The sequence below is a fragment of the Bos taurus genome, chromosome 15 (assembly GCF_002263795.3).
Source record: "Bos taurus isolate L1 Dominette 01449 registration number 42190680 breed Hereford chromosome 15, ARS-UCD2.0, whole genome shotgun sequence".
In the NCBI taxonomy this organism is placed as follows: Eukaryota; Metazoa; Chordata; class Mammalia; order Artiodactyla; family Bovidae; genus Bos; species Bos taurus.
This window is the reverse complement of record NC_037342.1, coordinates 46,512,803-46,531,792: the sequence shown is the minus strand read 5'-3', so window position 1 is coordinate 46,531,792 and position 18,990 is coordinate 46,512,803. Positions and strand designations below refer to the sequence as shown.

Genomic DNA, 18,990 nt, shown 5'->3' with positions numbered 1-18,990 from the left:
AAGGATAGGAGAGCACAGGGACAAAAGGGTCCATCTGGCCAAACATACCTTCCTGGTGTCTCCCCTCTGTTCCTCATCAGGACAGGCCAGAGAGGTGGCAACTATCAGCACTCTTGTAGGCTGAGGAACTTCCCAGCTGTGAGATGAACCTACAAAGAAGCTCCCAGGCTTTTATCCCACATTTCCCGTCCCCCACTAGAAAGTCTATGTCAGTAGCCACAGAGAGCTTCTGCTCTCACAGAAGGCTATGTTATGCTGGTCAGCATGCCATATCACCCAGGCCTAGTGACTGGACACCATAACCTGGAATAATTACTGAGCCTTATTTGTTGAATATCTTTTTTTTTTTTCTTTGTCTAATCTATGCATGGCAAATCTCTCTATTTACACACGCACAAACTTTCTATTTGAGTTCCCCGCCGGGGGCATTGGAGGAGACCCTGGTTTGATTCCTGAGTTGGGAAGATCCGCTTGAGAAGGGATAAGTTACCCACTCCAGTATTCTTGGGCTTCCCTGGTGGCTCAGATGGTAAAGAATCCACCTGCAATGCAGAAGACCTGGGTTCAATCCCTGGTTTGGGAAGAACCCCTGGAGAAGGGAACAGCTACCCACTCTGGCTTAGAGAATTGCAAAACTGAGCAACTCTCACTTCACCGGGAGCATTTGGCAGACAGGCCTGGCCTATCAAATCAACTTATTGTAGCCTCTCAATATATGTTCTCCATTTCACATCTTCTCTGGTCACTTAAAGATTTCCAGGGCCAATCTCTACTAAGAAGCAGCCCTCCATCTGCATATCTAGGGTCAAGGTTTTAGACTCTGAGACCCAAGAGCTTTGCAACAGACCAGTGGGTGGCCAGTTTGGTCTCCATCCCCCTTTCTCCAGTGAACTTTCCACTCTCCTGACAGATCCACGAGGATACATACCACATGCAACAGGGCCTGCAGAAGCGGCTGAAAAACTGCAAGAGGATCAGGACAGACCAGACCTCCGTGTACCTTCAGAAGGTGCAGTGCGAGCAGCTGGAGCAGAGGCTGAAGCAGGCGGAGGCCTGGTTGCTGCAGATGGGACAGCTGGCCCGCTTGGTAGACTATATGATCTGCCAGAACCTCGTGTCCATCATAGAGGAGGAGATAACCTCTTTTGTGGCCAACATCCTGCAAGTGAGGTGGTGGATAGCATGGGGGAAGGTGGGCAGGCAGTCAGGGGCCGACTGGTGGGGAGCAATACTGCCCTCTGGCCCCACAACCTCTCCTGACCTTTCTTTACAGGCCCCAAGGCAGAAACCTTTACTCTCAGCACAGCTGGTCTTTGACAGTCGTGGTCAGCTGTCTCATGAGCCCTGTATTGAAAATATGATCCAGATTTTAACTGTGGGCCTAAGGTCTACGAAGGCCTCTGCCCTGAAGGTATTATGGCTTGGGCAGGGGGCTGGCTGGAGGAATTTCCTACAGGGAATACCCTGTTCCTATTATCTAGAATCAGAAGCCCTCAGCCTGGTCTGAACCCTCATTGTTTGCTCTTTCTGCCCCTTCTTTGCACCTTGGGATGAAGGTAATGCAGTCTACAGACCTGAAGGCCTTCTGGGAGTCCCTGTATATTGAAGGTATTTAAGGAGCCCTAGGCAGTGGTAAGGAAGGGTGGAAGGAGGGAGAAGGGCACATGCAGTGTCCTCATGGCCATAGAGTCAGGCACTGGACATGGATGGAGCAGCTCTAACCTGGGTCTGAACATGTGTTGGGAGGTAGGAGGGTAGAGGCATATTTTTGCTCCTCGTGAGTGTGCCAATGGGATTTTGTGATGGGTGGGTGCTTTGTATGTGAGAGAAGAGAGTCAAAGATAACTTCAAAGTTTTTGATTGGACAACCTGGAAGAATGGAGTTCCTGTTTACTGAAGTTGGAAGACTGCATGAGGAGCAATTTGGAGGGGAGTGGGTGGAGATCAGAGCCCATTTGCAGCTGTTAAAAGTTTGAGGTGCAAGGTAGACATCTAGGTAGAGGTGTGGACTAGGCAGTTGTTTAAATGGGATTGGAATTCAGGGAGAGATCTGAGTTAGACACAAATTCCAGAGAAAATAGATGGTGTTTAAAACCATGAAACTGGGTTAGTTCTAGAAAGTGAGTCCTGATGGGGAAGGGAAGAGATCTGAGGACGGGCCCTTGGGAGGGGGCACCGTGGTGTTTACGTGTTTGCTGTATGAATCTAATTTATGAACATTTTGATGCCTCTTCTCCCTTTTTGTGCAAATCTTAAATACCGAAGTTGGCAATTAACCAGTTTCTAAGAATTAAGGCGTGTCTGACTCTTTGTTACCCTGTGGACTGTAGCCCACCAGGTTCCTCCGTCCATGAGATTCTCCAGGCAAGAATACTGGAGTGGGTTGCCATTTCCTTCTCCAGGGGATCTTCCCGACCCAGGGATCGAACCCAGGTCTCCCGCATTGCAGGCAGACGCTTTAACCTCTGAGCCACCAGGGAAACCCAAGAATTAAGGTGAAGGCTGGGTTCAAGGATATTCCTTAAGACAGGTGCTGAGGACTGGCTTGCTCAGCTTCCTTCCGCACCTCCTCCTCTGTTCTGCATTTCTGAGACTGCGTTTCTCAGACCTCCTCGAGGCTGGGAGTCATAGGTTATTTAGAGCTATATGTGACTTCAGTTCAGAATTGAGGTAAGTAGGGGAGAGAGGCAGGACGCATGCCATCTGTTCTGCTGGTGGGGCTCGTAATCATTTATGATCATGTGTTTATGTAGCTGGTGGTATGGCAATGACATCCCAATTTGCCAGGCAGCACAAATCCCTGGACACATGGCCTAGGGTGGTTTTGTTTTTCAGTTCTTGCAGTCATTCACAACTCATGTAATTTTATAAAAGAATTGCTTATACTGGGCTTATACTGAGCTACTTATACTGGGCTTCCCTGGATTGGGTAGATCCCCTAGAGAAGGGAATGGCTAGCCAATCCACTATTCTCGCCTGGAGAATCCATGGACAAAGGTGCCTGGCAGGCTACAGTCAATGGGGTTGCAAAGAGTTGGACATGACTGAGCGACTAATGCTTTCACTGCATATGCTAGCTGGAGTAAATTTTGCTGTCTGCATCTAAACCCTAACAGATTCCCTGACACTATGCTTATGATATAGATGTATGTGTAAACTCACTCTTGAATAGAGAATGTGTAAGGTGTGTAATGTGTGTGTCCACACTCAGGGTAGAGGGAGAGGTTGTATATGGTCCCTGGAGGGCACTCATGGACAATCGTGGTATGTCCCCCACTAGACGAAGATGAAGAAGACTACTCAGACTCAGACTTCATGATGCCCAAGTTCCAGGGCCAGCCCAGCGATGCTGTGGACGTCTTCTGTGGCCCGAATATAGGATTGGTGTGGCCCTGGAAGTCTCGCACAGTTACTGAAGCCCTGGAGGTCCATGGGCACCGGCTTCGGGGCCAGTACTTACCCCTTGATTATAAGCAGCTGCAAGAGGACCTGGACAACAGCTCCCAAATCCAGCAGGCACTGGCTGTCCAACAGGCCCTGCTGGAGGTGAGGACAGAGGTTTAAGGAATGGGATGGTGGCCACCAGTTCCTGTCACAGCTGCCCGCCTCTGCCCTAACCCCCTTGTCTGCCTCTAGGACATGCTGCAGGAGGTGCAGGAATTCTGCAGGGATTATCACTGGATGACAGGCGTTTATGAGTTCCTGCAAGCCTGGGGGTGTCAAAAGCTGGAGTCTATGAGAGGTTATCCTATTAAGAACTACGTGATGCTGGTGACCCGCCTGAACGCTTGGCAGGCCCAAGTCTCCGGGATACCCATGGAGTTGATCACAAGAGGCAGGCTGTTGCTGCTGAGCTGCCGCAACATACGGGCGGAGATGGGTGAGTGCTGCTTAGCCTCCGTTCTTGGCTTTTAAAATTTTTATTTATTTATATATTTGTGGCTGCACTGGGCCTTCGTTGCTGCATGCCACGGCCTTTCTCTGCTTGCAGCGAATGGGGACTACTCTCGCGTTACGGTGTCCCTCGAGTAGGGGCTTCTCGCTGCAGTGGTTTCTCTTGTCGTGGAGCACAGGTTCTAGCCATGCGGGCTTCAGTAGTTGCAGCGTGCGTGTGTGCTCAGTTGCTAAGTCATATCTGACTCTTTGCGACCTTTATGAACTGTATTCTGCCATCCTCCTCTGTCCACAGGGTTTCCCAGGCAAGCATACTGGAGTGAGTTGCCATTTCCTCCTCCAGGGGATCTTCCTGAGCCAGGGATCGAACCTGCATCTCCTGTCTCCTGGGTTGTCAGGAGGCTTAACCACTGAGCCACCTGCGAAGCCTGGTAGTTGCGTCCTCACTGGTTGTGGCACGTGGGTACAGTTGCCCCATGGCATGTGGAATCCAGGGATGGAGCCTGTGTCCCCTGCACTGGCTGGCGGTTTCCTAACCACTGCATCACCAGCGAAGTCCTATCCTCCCTTCTCTCTTTCGCCTTCTGTACCGTATCCACATGGCCCTTTGGGCCTTCAGCGTCCCCCAGAGACCTTTGGTGCAGGAACTAGTAGAGCCTCGCAAAGCCCCAGGTCCCATCCTTCCCTTTGCCAGCTGTCCGCTACAGGGGACGGCCTCTCCATCTGTGTTGGCCCAGCTCATCCCCCACACTTCTCAGGAAAGGTGTCTCTGTCACCTGACATTTTCTCTTCTTATGGTGTGGAAGGAGTCAGACCAAATGTGACTGAGGAAAATCTTTGCTTGCTCCTTAGGCTAGAAGAATTCAGTTTCTTTACTGAGACCCTCAGGAATCAAGGGTGCCCTCTCTCCACATGTAGCAGTCAAAATCGACACCACGATTTGTATGTATAAAAAGTTACTCTCTTTAACTGATCTTGGCTTGTGCTGTAGCCTTAAATTCTGCTGATGGTAAAAGAACAGACAGTTGGCCCTCCATATCTGTATGTTCTATGTCTGTGGGTATAATTCCAGAAAGTCTCAAAAAAGCAAAACTTGAACCGACAACTGTTTATATAGCATTTACACTGTATTTACAACTATTTACATAGCATTTACATCGTTTTAGGTGTTTTAAGTAAACTAGAGATGATTTAAGGCGCTTCGCACGTGGCGCTAGTGGTAAAGAATCTGCCTACCAACGCAGAAGACATGAGATGCAGGCTCAATCCCTGGGTTGGGAAGATCTCCTGGGGGAGGGCATGACAACCCAATCCAGTATGGTTGTCTGGAGAGTCCCATGGACAGAGGAGCCTGATGGGCTACAGTCCATGGGGTCACACAGAGTCGGACATGACTGAAGTGACTTAGCACACAGCACAGAGATGATTTAAAGTACACAGGGGGTCATGTATAGGTTATAAACAAATACTATGCCATTTTATAAGGGAACTGAGCATGTGTGGGGTTTGATATCCTCAGAAGTCCTAGAACCAATTCCCCTAAGGACAACTGTATTCCAATTGAAAGTGAACACATTTTTTTTTTCCATTTAAAGTAGGACTTTTGGTCTAATTCAGTCTATTTGGGGTAATTGGTCAATTCAAAATTCATACTACGGTTCTGGGTTGTTCTGTTTCTCAAGCGTCCTCAGCTCACTTTCCTCCCAGGGTGGCACCTGGCATTGGAGGGGGCTTCAGGGCCGTGTGCTCTTCTTGGCTGGCTTCTGTTGACTTCCCTGAGGCCTCTGCCCTCCTTCTGACCTTGCTGCTTCCGCTGCAGCTGCGTCCTGAGCTGGAGTAGCTGGCCGGTGTTCTCTCGGCTGGTAGGAGCCCAGAGGGTCTGCCCTTGCTGACCTGGCTCTGCACTGGCTCCTGTTGACACCACATGTCCTGGCGTTTTAGTGAACCCTTCATCCAGTCTTTGTCCTAGGCTGGCCACCCCCATAGCTTCTGCTGAAGGGCCCCTCGCCCCTCAACCCAGGAACACCATCCACGCCTGCTGGCTATCAACTCTCCACTGTTTCCTGTGTCCACTGCCGTCTGGGAGCTGTGGGGTGTTGGGAACATTAACTTTGATCCTCTTTCTCACGCCCTGGTTTCTGCTCTGCTGTGACTGTCTCATGTCACACGAGTATAAGGGCACCCTGCAAGTCATCTCCCCAGAGTGACTACATGGAAAGTGGAGCTCAGGCCCACTTGCTATCTATTCGCCCCTCAGCCCATCTCAGTTTCCCACTTCAGGTGTCTACCTACCCACACGAGCCCAAGGCCCAGTTGTTGGTCTCCCTGGATCTCTGAGAAGTCTGGTTTAAGACGTAGCCTCGTTCCTCTTTTCTCTTCTTCCCTTCCTGTGGGAAGCGTGTCTCACACTACAGTTTGCTGGCTAAATGCCTCCACCCAGGAGATGGCTGTGGAGAGACACAGAGCACAGTAGATTGGGAAGCTGGTTCCTCCAGGAAATTGAGACGTTCTATTTTGTGACCTAACATCCCCAGATGGCAATGTCTGCTTTCTGCAGAGATTAGGTACTTTCAGACTCATACCCTCTAGGCCTGCTTGGTTTATGAAGGTGGGAGGCCTTGGAGCTGGGCCTCAAAGTGCTTGCTTGCCTAGCTCTCCCTGCCTTTGCCCCTCCACAGATGAAAGCACAGGCTTCCTTAGGTATCTCCTAGGTGACAGAACTCCCTACTCCTATCCCCACCCTCCCTCCTAAATGTACAGAGGGTTCAGGCTGGCCAGGCAGAAGCAGGAGGGCATGTGATTGGCCTGCCTTCTTTCTGACCCTGGTTGCAGTGGGCTTTGCTCCACTCTTGCTCAGGAAGTCGGTGTTCTTTCTAATTTGTTGACTTCTTTGTCCTTAATCCAAGGTCAACTGACCTCTTTAAGAGGAACAGATGGAGAGAGAAAAGCGCTGGGTTCAGAACTGTGGCTCTGTTTTTACTGGTTTGCATGACTTCATATCACTGAGCTTGTTTCTTTATTTGTAACATGGACATAATAATGTAGCCACTCACTGGGTTATGGGAAGGAGGATTAAATGAGATACTATTTGTAATATTCCTAGCATTGAGTATGGCATGCAGCAAATGCTTAGTTTTTTTTTCGTTTCACCTTGTTCTCTTCTGTTCACTTTCATCCTTCTTTCATCCTTCTAGTCTTATGTATTTATCCTGCGACTTTGCTCCTCTTCTATCTGGGCTCCCTTTAATAGAGAATGATAATGAGTTGGCCTCAACAGAAACTTGAGTTCGTACTTTTCTCACCCATCTCCCTAACTCCACCACATCCAACCTGTCACCAAATCCTTTCCATTCTTCTGCCTCCTAAGTATCTCTCAAATGTCTTTTCCCATCCATCTCCAACTTGCAACCCGGAGGAACCCTGGTACTTTATCAGTCTACTGCTCCTTCTTACCACATGGTGTCACTGTTGAGCTCTTGGTCTTCACCAACCTGGTGCTGCTGCTCAGAAAGCAGCACCATTGCAATGGTCCAGCTACTGTCAGAGGCCAGTGGGACAGTTTGGAAAAGGATAAGTTCACATCTTTGTGTTCTGCTCAACCTTGAGTACCCCTTGGAGGTTCTCTGGTCTTGGTTTTCTCAGTTTCATCTCTTGGTGCCAATTCCTATTGGTTACTTTCTTCAAAACCCCATCAGATCCATTCCTTGTATGTCTCAATTATATGCCCCTGGAACTCACTATCCTACTTTCCCTTGTCTTGGTTTTCTCAGTTTCAGCTCTTGGTGCCAATTCCTATTGGTTACTTTCTTCAAAACCCCATCAGATCCATTCCTTGTATGTCTCAATTATATGTCCCTGGAACTCACTATCCTACTTTCCAGTTGCAGAGATGCTCATGAAAGATGAGTCAATTTACTTTTAACCCTTCAAAGCATAAAATATAACAAGATGGAGCCAGGCTGCCAGCGTTTGAATCCTTGCTCTACCATATGACCCATCATATTGGTATTATTCCTGTCCTTGGCGACAGTGGAGTTGTTCATATTGCCAAAGCCAGCTTCCAAGATTATCTTCCGGCTGCAAATCCACCTGACAGCTTGTTTTCTTTAATCCTTAAAAAACAAAAGGCAAAGTGCACACTCTTCTTGGTCCTTCTTCTGCTAGAGCAGATGCAGTAAGACTCCTCAGACAGAAACTGTTTATCTGGTGGGCATTCTGCTTATCAGGGACATGGCGTTCCCCTGCCTTTGCACATGCTTTCATCCACTGGGTGTGCCCCTGGGAGCCTTAACCACCTAGTGCAGTCGGCTCCAGTGCCCCCTGCCCTGAGGACGCCTTTCCCAGTCTCTGCAGACTTCCTTCCTCTTCACTGAGCCAGGTTGAGGGCTGGCTGGAGAGCATTTATTGCACTGATACGTGATTGTCCATTTATATATTTGTCTCTACTGCCATATTGTGAGCCTCTCTGGGTGAGAACCTTTCTGTCTCACTATCACCCTTGTCTGCTGGTGCCCAGCACGGGCCCCAGTGAACTGCAGCTAATGACACCAGGCAGGGGTCCAGTACGTGTTCAGTGACTGAGGGAACCAGTTCATGCTCTGGCTTCCCCTTCAAGCTGCTCTCACTCCAGCCTCCCCTGGATGCTCCCTGGGCACTGCAGCCCCTCACGCCTCACTCTCTCCTGTCTTCAGAATCCAAGCTGGTAAACATCAGGAAGGACATTCTTGAACAGGTACAGAACGAGTGCCAGAGCCGCAGTCAGCAGCTGATAACGGAGCTCACAGGTTTCATGAAGGCCTTCCAAACCATCAACTCAGACATCCACTCCATTGCATGGTGCTCCCAGAAGGTGGGCGCTCCCAATCCTTCCTCCCCGGCTTATCCAGGGCCATCCCGCTCACGTGCTAAGCACACTCCCTTCCGGTCTCTGCTGAGCTCCCAGTGGGGCTTGATGCCCTTAAACTGCATTCACCTGTGTGACCTGCCCTGGCCAGTTCTCATCCTGTTCACATGGCCCTCAGTATCCTTATGATATGGGGAGGCCCTGATGTGATGAGAGAGGGACAGTCCTGCTTTCAGAGACAGAGTTCTGCTCTCTGTATGCTTAAGTAGAGATCCATTGCCCTGTCCTCAGGGCAATGACTCGATGGGGGAGGAGCTGTGCTGTCTTCAGGGAGACCTCGGTCAGATGGGGGTCTGATCCTGGGCTGCCCTGATCTCGGTGGGTTAAAAGGCAACTGCTGGGACCTGGAGCCTCTAGCAGGAGGGAGTGCCCCTCAGGATGGGTGCAGAGAGATGCACAGGGCTATGAGGGTGCTGGTCTCATGCTGTCATCCCTGCAGCTGAATGAGGCCAATGAGCGGTACGCTGAGCTGGAGGAGCAAATGGAATACACGCGGTCACTCTATGAGCTCATCCGCAACCACTTTGGCCTCTTCAGTGCTGAGAATGAGGCACTGGACATCTCGGTGAGAAGGCATCTCCTCTGCCCCTCCCGCTGCTCCTCCCCACCACCACCAGCTCTGCTTGACCACACTTCTGTCTGCCCCTCAGCTTATGGACACATGGGAGTCATTCCAGTATGAGAAAAGCCAGGCCTCAGAGTTCCTGCTCAGCAAGCGGCATGCCATCGTGCCCAAGCTGCAGCAGCTGATGGCCACGGCACTGGCGGAGCTGGAAGGCGTGATTGAGAAGGCCCTGTCTGGTCCGTTCATGGACCCTGCACAGGAGCAGAGGAGCACCGAGCGCCAGCTCATCTCCCTGGAGCGTCAGTACCAGAGCACAGTCAGCAGCCTCTGTGACCTGCACCATGCCTACACCACCTTCACTGGTACCCAGGGCCCCGCCCCCTCCGCCACCACCACCCTTGGGTGGTATGATCCTGGGTGGTGTGATCCTGGGTTGTGTCCTGGGTGATCCTAAGCAAGTCTTAGGATTCACATACCTTCATTTTAGTCTCTTTCATATGCAAAGATCGCAGGACAAAATCTAAATCCATTGGGTATGTCAAGTGTTGTGCTTAGGGTGGGGATAAACGTTGTGCTTAGATGGGAGCTCATGGTCTGGAGGAGAAAGCAAATAGGTGAGTGTTCCATCAGAATGTGATGGGATCGGAGGGCTAAAAGCCTGTGCAGAGAAATGTAAATGTGTTCTCGTCGTAGTCCTTAGCCGTTGTGTAGCCCTGTTCAACTCAGGCCTACAGCCGGCAGCAAGTCCCAGATAAAAACGGGTGTGGATGCTCCATGGCCACTGCTTCCAGCCAGTGTGGTGGAGAGAGGTGGCTGCTGAGGGCTTCCCTGGCCCCGAGGAGGAAAGCTGGACCGAACTCTTGGTCTTGGCCCTTCTGTGCAGTGTGCAGCTAGGCTGCTTCCCTTCTGCACTGGAAGGACTTTGTGGGCTGCAGGTTCTTTTCACAGGTGCGGTCACTTCTGTCGCTCACTTGTATCCTTTGCAAGGGCATATTGCTTCTGAGTTGACTCTTAGCCAGCTGCCAACTGTTATCATCTTTGACTGTGAGGTCCCCAATCCCAGGGAGGAGATGCTCTGGGACCATCCTAAAACAAGGGACTTCCTTTGGTCAAGTATTGGGGGACCCTCATCCCATGCTCTAGCTGATGTAGACCACAGACCTTGGCCTTTCCTGCTAGTGGTTGGATGTTTGTGGAAAAGTAGAGTAGGGGACTCTGGCCTTGTGGGGTTTTACCTGGAAAACTGTACAGCATTGATTTTATTTCCTTTTTCCACCCCTGTCTCTTCACCAAACTCCCAGTTTTTATTATTAATACAACAATCTAGGATCTTAGATCTAGACCATTAATGCTACAGTTTATTTTCTGTTCTGTGTCTTTAATTTTACTTGCTATCTTTGACATTTGCTTTGTTCTGTAACCGTGTTAACAACTATTTTGACATCTAAGGTTGCGTGGTTTTGTTTACCCACTTCCAGTTTTAAAAATACCACATCTTTTTAGTTTTTTTCACCTCTTCCTTGGATGGCTGCAGTAACTTTTTGAGTAATTGTTTTTTTTTTTCTAAGAAGGGAGTTGGAGGTGTTAGAATTTCTAAGGTATTTATGACTAAGAATGACTGTATAATGTCCTTATATCACAGCTTGGCTAAATATTGGATTCTGAAGTCAAAAAATTGGCTCCTCTGTCCTTGGGATTAAGAGGAGTCAAGAATGTCAGGGAGGGTGGATAGCAGTTCTTAATGGGGGGGGGGCACTGCCTAGGTCTCATTCAGAAACTGACGTTTGATCAAGGACTCCAATGTGGTAAGGGAGTGAGCCATATAGTTCTCTAGAAGAGAGTGTTCCAGAAAGAATGAGCTGCCAGTCAAAGGCCCTCATCAAGAGGGAGCAGGGCTGGAGTATCTGAGCAATAGTGAAGGGTGGTGTGGCTGAAGTGGCATAAGAGAGACAGACTCTAATCAGTAGAAGAGGACACCTTCCCTTTCATCCCTATCACGTTTTCCTAGAGTTTCTTTCCCTGGACTAACTCTCCCTTCGTTTATTGTACTGAACAGTTTTGGATACTACGCCCCCACCCCCCAACCTCGTCCCCTGCACTTTCAGGACCCTCCCTTCTGTCATTATGGGATCTTGACTGATCATGCCCCCACATGACCCCCGGGCCTATTCCACAGGGGACGAGAGTCCTGTGCCCTTGCCAGTCTGTGGGACCCGCCCCATCGTGCAGCAGCAGCACATCTGGCACCTGTACAGAGTCATCTCTGAAAACATCAGTGAATGGAAGTGCATGGCTTTTGCCAAGGTGCTGACGCCCTCCTTGGAGCCCCTGCCCCGGTGTAAAGCATTTCTGGGGCTGGGGGTGGGAGGGTCTCCAGCTGCCGGTGTGCCTCTCCCCCCACAGTTCAATCTGGCTCTGGCCCAGGAGAAGACAGACGGCTGGCTGACAGAGGCGGCCCGGGTAAGTGCGACCCTGGGGCTGCACAGCCCAGTGCTGCAGCGCTGCATGCACATGCTGGAGGAGTTTCGCAGCCTCCTTCCCCTGCTGAACAAGCTGGGCAGCCTCCAGGTGCAGAACCTCAACTGCCAAGCACTCCTGCGAGGTGGGTTTGGATAGAGTCAGAGGGCTGGGGGAGGGAAGGACATAGGGGTAGAACAATGGGACAACTCACTTCTCTATGGCTTTTTTGGAGAAGCATCTTTCCTCCCTGGGCTGCCCTGACCTTTCCCCATGGACCACAGCCTCCTTCCGCTCACTGAGACAAGCATGTTTAACCTCCCACACTACCACGTGGATCCTCTCTGCTGCCCAGGGCTGGACTTAGGCTGGGGTCTTAGTTCTGGACTCTGAATTGTGCTCTGGACCTTGGGTTCTGGGCCCCTGCCTCTATGTCATGCTTTGAGATGTGCTGTCTGGGCTGGGCTAGGTTGGGCTCTGCCAAAGACCGAGTATTGCTCTGACTCGCTGTCCCTCCACCTCCAGCCTTAGGGCTAAGCAGTCTCTACAGCATAGAGCTCCTAACAGTGGGCCAGCTGCTCTCTTGTCCGCTGCTGGAGTTTACAGATCGAATCAATCAGGTGGGCCCTCCCCAACAACCCCACCGAGGAGGGGTAGCTCAAGCCCAAGGCCTGTTTGCTAAGCTCTAAAAGAGCTAGTTAAGACCCAGCAGCCCCTTGAGACAAGGGGGACAGCAGATATTGGTCTGTGGGGAGGGGGTTGAGATTGCTAGCCTCCTGGGGAGTATGGGGATCTGATGGGTGGTTCCAGACTCTCTGTGACTGAGAGTATGTCCCTCCTCTACAGGGGAAGGAAGTGGGTGGCAGCCTCTAAGTGGTGGGCACACAGGATGGCAGGTGTCCCCCAATACTTACCCTGTCCCCAAAGAGCATGAGTTGATTGATGTATTGTCTGCTCGGCCAGAGCTTTGCAAAAGAGTGGGTTTCAGGGCAGCAGCCCTAGGTCACAGTGTGATGCTGGCGGCTTGCCTTTGAAGCCAATGACCTCGGTCTCCCTCTCCGAGACCCGCTCTCTTCTGAGCCCTGGACCTCGAGTCCAAGCTCCAGGGCTATCCCCTGAGCCATGCCCCAGTCCCGGCTCCTAAGTCTCCGCTCTTCCAGATCTGGAGGACTGAAAACATACGGACTCATGCCCACGAGGCGCTCCTGAGGCTGCGGCGGGCCTGGGAAGCACGCCAGCTGCGACTGCTCAACTTCATCCTGCATGTGCCCTACGAGTCCCCAGTCTCTGAGCGCTCCAAGAGGCAAGCAACCCGCAGCCCTCAGTGGCAGGTAGTGGGCAAGGACAGCGGCACCTTCATCCTCTCAGGTGAGGAGGCCCTCTTAGGGCTCAGTGATAGCCAGACAGGGTGAGGGGCATATTCATCCACCAAGTTCTGCCAGATCTGTCTTCTCTAGCCAGGGCCCCTGCCCTCCTGGACAGCCTGAGCCATCTGTCTTTTCTGAGACAGTATCTTCCATGCAGCTCCCACACAGTCTTAATCTTCTTGGGAGCCCCTCACTCCCTCTCTCCTGCCCAATGTCTGGCCTCTTCAGCAAAGGTCTCCCCTTTATGGTCACATCTCCACAGTGTTCAATGCTCTGTCCTCTAGGCTGCACCAGCTCATTCATTCCTTTGTCCTTCCCTCGTCAAACTCACCTGCCTCTTCTGAGCCAAATTCAGGAGACTCTTGAGATTATCAGACCAAAGTCCTGTCTCCTGTGAACTCCCAGACAGGGACAAGAGAACAGAGATGGGTGTGCGATGGAGCAGTGAAAAAGTAGAAGTGAAAGTCGCTCAGTCGTGTTTAACTCTTTGCGACCCCATGAGTGCACAGTCCATGGAATTCTCCAGGCCAGAATTCTGGAGTGGGTAGCTGGTCTCTTCTCCAGGGGATCTTCCCAACCCAGGGATTGAACCCAGGTCTTCTGGTTGGCAGGCAGATTCTTTACCACTGAGCCATCAGAAAGAGGAGCAACTTGAAACAAGCAGGAGACTGAGAGAAGTCTTCCGATTCCTTAGGAAAAGGCCTCACGCTGACTTCTGAAGGAGTACAAGTTTGCTAAACATGCAAGGGCAGAAGGGCTTGCCAGACAGAGGGCGCAGTGTATGTCCAGGCACCGAAAATGGAATAATTAGGGAACTGCCAGTAAAGGAGAAATCCTCTTATCCGGTCTAATTAAAAACAGCCAGCGGATTCAAAAAGTTAAATAGGGCAATCAGTCATAAAATATGCATACATGGCTTAAGATTTTTATGTTAGCTTAAATCATATAATGTACATGTATTTACTAACCTTTTAACCTGAGGACAAGAGCTTTTCTTTGATTTGCAGTCAACTGATAGAGGTTCCGCACTGCCTTTGTAGTATTAATACTTTGTCTGCTATTTCCACTTTCCATTTCTGAAAGTTGAGAAGTGACACGAGGACACTTATGAAGCTGAGTCCAGAATTTTTCTAGAGTTTTATTATAATTTCACAGTTTAAAAAAATTGACTTGTCTATACCTAATTTGGGCTTCCCAGGTGGTGCTAGTGGTAAAAAAAAGTCCACCTGCAGTGTAGGAGATGTAAAGAGACGTGGGTTCAGTCCTTGAGTTGGGAAGATCTTCTAGAGGAGGGCATGGCAACCCACTCCAGTATTCTTGCCTGGAGAGTCCCTTGGACAGAGGAGCCTGGCAGACTACAGTCCATAGGGTAGCAAAGAGCCGGACAAGACTAAAGCAACAGCATGGATACCTAATTTAATATCATGCCTTTATTTTTTAATAGTTTACCTTTACTTCTGAAGGCTTCCATAGTTTTTATAGAACCAGCAACTCTTTCCCCACCTGTATTTCAGTGATTAACATAATACTAGATTAAATTCTATAATTAAAATATAACTCACATAATAAACAGAACTCACATAAACAGTTTTGCAAACACACTCTGACTGTTGGTGAGCATATGGTTCAACTAGTGGAGGAAAAAATGTTTATATCTTCCAGAGAATAGTTTGAGATCTGTGCGTTTCAGCGTGTTTTGGGTATCAGTTGCCTGCGCCCTTGCCCCATCTGACTGCTAGCTCAGCTCAGCTCAGCTCAAGTCCACTCTTCCTTAGATTACAGCAGACTGCAGGACTCTATCCATGAAAGCCTTCAGGTGTTGTTCAAGATCCTGGCCATCCAGAAGTCAGGAGACTTAAACAGAATTGCTCTGGAGTGGGTGACCATCATGCACGGCCTGAGTGAGTGCAGGCCTCTAGCTGGGCTCATAGGTGGGACCTGACGGGAGATGACGGGGAGAGAGGTGCGGGTTGGGGAAGACAGAGTGAGCACCACCTTCAGAGCCATTTTTTGGGCTAAAGTGACCAGGTCTTTATTCACGTTGCAGGTTTTCTCTCCTTCGTGCAAGGTCCTGGGGTCCTACTAAGCAGCTTTTTTGGGGGTAGGGCGCCCCAAGAGGGCAGGAGGAGGCTGGTCCCTTTTGCAGAAGCTAGAACCCTAGTCTCCCTCCATTGTTCCCCTGACTGCCCTCACAGGTGCCCTGCTGCAGGTGTGGGTGACTTTCCAGCAGAAGTGGATCTTCCTAAATAAAGTTCTGCATGAGATGCAGATCCAGTTTCCGAGTCCTGAGCTGGTAGGGAAGTGGGTGTGGCAGGGTGGACCAGTGCTGCTGAGCAGCAGGGCTCTGGGTCGGAGTGGGGGCGCTGCCCTCACCTTGCCCTCTCTTACCACAGAGCACCCGTTTCGAGGCCATGGATGCGCAGTATCGGACCCTCATGCAGATCTCTGTAGCTGACCCCCTGGTTCTGTCACTCATAGTGCCCAGTGCCAAGCGGAACCCTCTTTTCCAAGGCCAGCAGCTGCAACAACTGCTGCAGGAGGGTTCCATGGACCTGGAGGGCATCATCATGGCACTGGAGAGCGTGCTCTATGCCGTGCGCGCCCACTTCCCCCGCCTCTTCTTCCTCAGCGACAGTGAGCTTGTGGCCCTGCTGGCTGCCCCACTGGAGTCCTGTGAGGCCCAGCTGTGGGCTCGACGCTGCTTTCCTCATGTGCATGCCGTGAGCTTCGAGTCCAGTGAAACTGCAAAAGGCACGGATGACCCGGAGTCAAGCCCAAGCATACAGACTCAGGTGGAGGCGCTCGCGGTGTTCGGGGTGGGTGGGGAGGAGGTGCAGCTGCGGGGGCCCCTTCCTCTGCATCCCGATCTGCCCAAGTGGCTGGCTTCCCTGGAGGAGAGTCTGCGTTTGGCACTGGTGCACAATCTGCAGGACTGCGTGGCTGCCCGTCTTGCTCTGGGCCCGTCCCTAGACAAGGCCTTCAAGCAGGAAAACCAGTTGCCCCAGGAAAGCCAGTTGCCCGTGAAGATGTATGTCCAGCACTGGCTGGACTTAGTCCAGGCCTTCCCGTGGCAGTGTGTGTTGGTGGCGGAGGAAGTGGTGTGGTGGGCCTGCATGGAGGAGGCTCTGCTTGAAGAGAGGACCCTGGCCATGGTCCCCATGCATGTGCGCAAGCTAGAGGTACTGGTGCATTTTCTCCGGGCCCAGAGGGCCTCTCAGGGTGAGCAGCCCCTGCCCTCTGTCCGCCAGACCAGCCTGCTCAGTGCCCTGCTTGTCATGGCGGTGACCCACCGGGACATATCCCAGCTGCTGCAAGAGCACCAGGTCAGTGGATTGACAGACTTCCACTGGGTCCGCCAACTCAAGTATCACCTGGGTTCCCCTCACACTGCTCCGCAAAGCCCCCTGCAGGGTCTCAAGACTGCTGTGTCTACTGAGACCTTTCTGTCCCCAGCTGCATGCTGGATAGATGTGCTGGGTCGATCTTTCTTGTACAATTATGAGTACCTGGGTCCCAGACTGGGGTCCCTACCCAGCCTGCTGCCTGAGCGGCCAGCCCTCGTACTATTATTAGCCCTGGAAGAGGTGGCCTGCGGGACCCTACTGGGCCCCAGTGGTGTGGGCAAGGCAGCCATAGTAAAGAGCCTGGCCCAGGCCCTGGGGCGCCAGCTGGTGGTGATGCCCTGCTTGCCACAGATGGAGGCCCGCAGCCTGAGCAACTACCTGAATGGTGCCCTGCAGGGAGGTGCCTGGCTGCTGTTAGAAGCAGCTCAGCACTTGCCCCTTGGCTTGCTCTCTGCCCTGGGCCAGCGCTTGGCCAAACTGCGCCACCTCTATGCCCCGCTGTACCAGGAAGCTTCCCGAAGTACCAGCACCATTGACCCCACCCACCCCTGGCTCCTCGGCAGCAGCTTCTTTGAGAGACATCATGTGGACATGCGCCTTGGCTACGGCTGTCTCCTGACGCTGCGGGCCCTGAGCCCTGCCATGCCTGCCAACCTGCGCCAACTGCTGCGGCCCGTGGCGCTGACCCTGCCCGACCTGCAGCAAGTGGCAGAGCTGACCCTGCTGGGTGCAGGGATCCGGGATGCTTCCCGCATCGCAACCCGCCTATCCAAGTTCTTCTCCCTAGAGCGTGAGCTGGTGTCTGGGCCCCTGCCCTGCCGCCTGCCCCTCCTCAGGAAAGTGCTAGAAGACACGATACAGGCTCTGAATGTGACCAAGGAGGACCCCGAGTCTGAGCAGTCCCGCAGCCTAGCCACCATGGAGGAGGCCACCCTGCTGCGCACCCTGCTGCGCTCCCCACTGTTCAGCCTCCTGGAGGGGGCCCATCTGCAGGACCTCCAGAAGCTGCTCTGTGGGCTCTTTCCCACCGCCTCCCAGGTGCTGGCAGAGCCTGTGACCCCCAGGCTGAGGAAGTCACTGCTGGTGGAGGAGTTACGGCAGGGAGGCCTGCATCCCAGCCCTGATATTTTGGGGTCCCTAGATCAACTGAGCCAGGCCCTGGGCCAGGCCTCAGGCATTTTGCTCCTGGGCCCAGCAGGCAGTGGCAAGACCATGTGTTGGCACAGCTTATTTAAGATCCAGAATCGGCTGGCGGCCATGGAGGACCCCACAAACCAGAGCTGCCAGCCTGTGGAAATTAGTCACCTGTATCCAGGCGTCCTCAGCCCTCAGGAGTTCCTGGGATGGCTGGAGGGCCCCTGCTGGCACAATGGTGTCTTCCCCAGGCTATTGCGTGAAGCCAGTCAGTGTAGGACCATGGGCCCGAGGGGGCAGGTACAGGAATCAGTGGGGATTCATCACTGGATAATATGTGATGGAGCTGCCAGTTCTTCCTGGCTGGACTCTATCACTTGCCTCCTAGGTGACCCCCCACAGCTTAGCCTCCCCAATGGTCAGCAAATAGCACGACCCCCAGGTACTTTTCTTTTGATGGAAATGGGCGATACCACAGGCATGTCCCCCACAGTGGTGGGCCGTTGTGCCCTGGTGTGGTGTGGGGGGGAGCAGACTTGGCAGGGTATACTGAGCGTCCTGATGGCAGCCTTGCCCCGTGAGTACCGCCTGCAGCCCCAGACTGTCACTGAGCTCAGCCACCTGGCTGAAGGGCTGGTGCCCGCAACATTCCAGTTCCTCACTTGCCAGGGTGTTAGCTCTCTGCTGCAGGTACATGGACAGCGGGCCATTTGCCCAGGTGTGGCTGAAGTCACCAGCCTGGCTCGCATCTTGCGTTGTCTGCTCAACCCATACCTGCGCATAGATGAGGAGGAAAAGGCACATATCCCAGGTGAGGGCAAGGACTGATTTGAGAGCTATATGGCCTTGAGGATAGAGGGGATATAAGCTGAAGCTTGTGGCCCAGGTTCTTAGGTGGACTAGGGTCTTGGGACTGAAAGTGAGAAGTGATAGCCAACCTCTACTCTCTTTCCCACCCCCTCCTCTTTTTTCCTACTGGGGCTCCTTTCCTGGCCATGGTGACCTTCATAGAGGACCTCAGCTATAGTGATTCAAAGTGTATAGTGGCTCGAAGCATCAAGGCCTCAAAAAACAGCTGTCTGCACCAGAGCCAGATTGACAGTGATGCCGTGCCTAGTAAGCGCAGGGAGCACTTGCTGGCCATCAGCAGCTTTCTTTTTGCTGTGATCTGGGGCTTCGGAGCCCACCTTCCCTCCAGGTATCTACAGGGCTGGAGGGGGGAAATGGAGAGGGCGGAAATGGAACGACCCATGGGTGTCCAAACCCTGGCGCCATTGCTGGAGAAGGGTGGGCTGTGTGAGTGTATGGAAACTGAGTGTAATGGGA

The 18,990-nt window shown here is 52.1% G+C and overlaps 1 protein-coding gene across 1 annotated transcript in view; it reads left to right on the top strand.

The window, feature by feature from the left end:
* DNHD1 (dynein heavy chain domain 1) overlaps positions 1-18,990 on the top strand; it is a 64,141-nt gene that overhangs the window by 20,408 nt on the left and 24,743 nt on the right. The window contains 16 exon segments of the mRNA XM_059875118.1: positions 911-1,165; positions 1,274-1,411; positions 1,557-1,608; positions 3,281-3,546; positions 3,637-3,880; positions 8,586-8,743; positions 9,237-9,373; positions 9,375-9,724; positions 11,539-11,666; positions 11,766-11,964; positions 12,345-12,439; positions 12,980-13,187; positions 14,962-15,087; positions 15,382-15,479; positions 15,580-18,475; positions 18,676-18,862. Coding sequence (XP_059731101.1) covers positions 911-1,165; positions 1,274-1,411; positions 1,557-1,608; positions 3,281-3,546; positions 3,637-3,880; positions 8,586-8,743; positions 9,237-9,373; positions 9,375-9,724; positions 11,539-11,666; positions 11,766-11,964; positions 12,345-12,439; positions 12,980-13,187; positions 14,962-15,087; positions 15,382-15,479; positions 15,580-18,475; positions 18,676-18,862 — 5,537 coding nt within the window.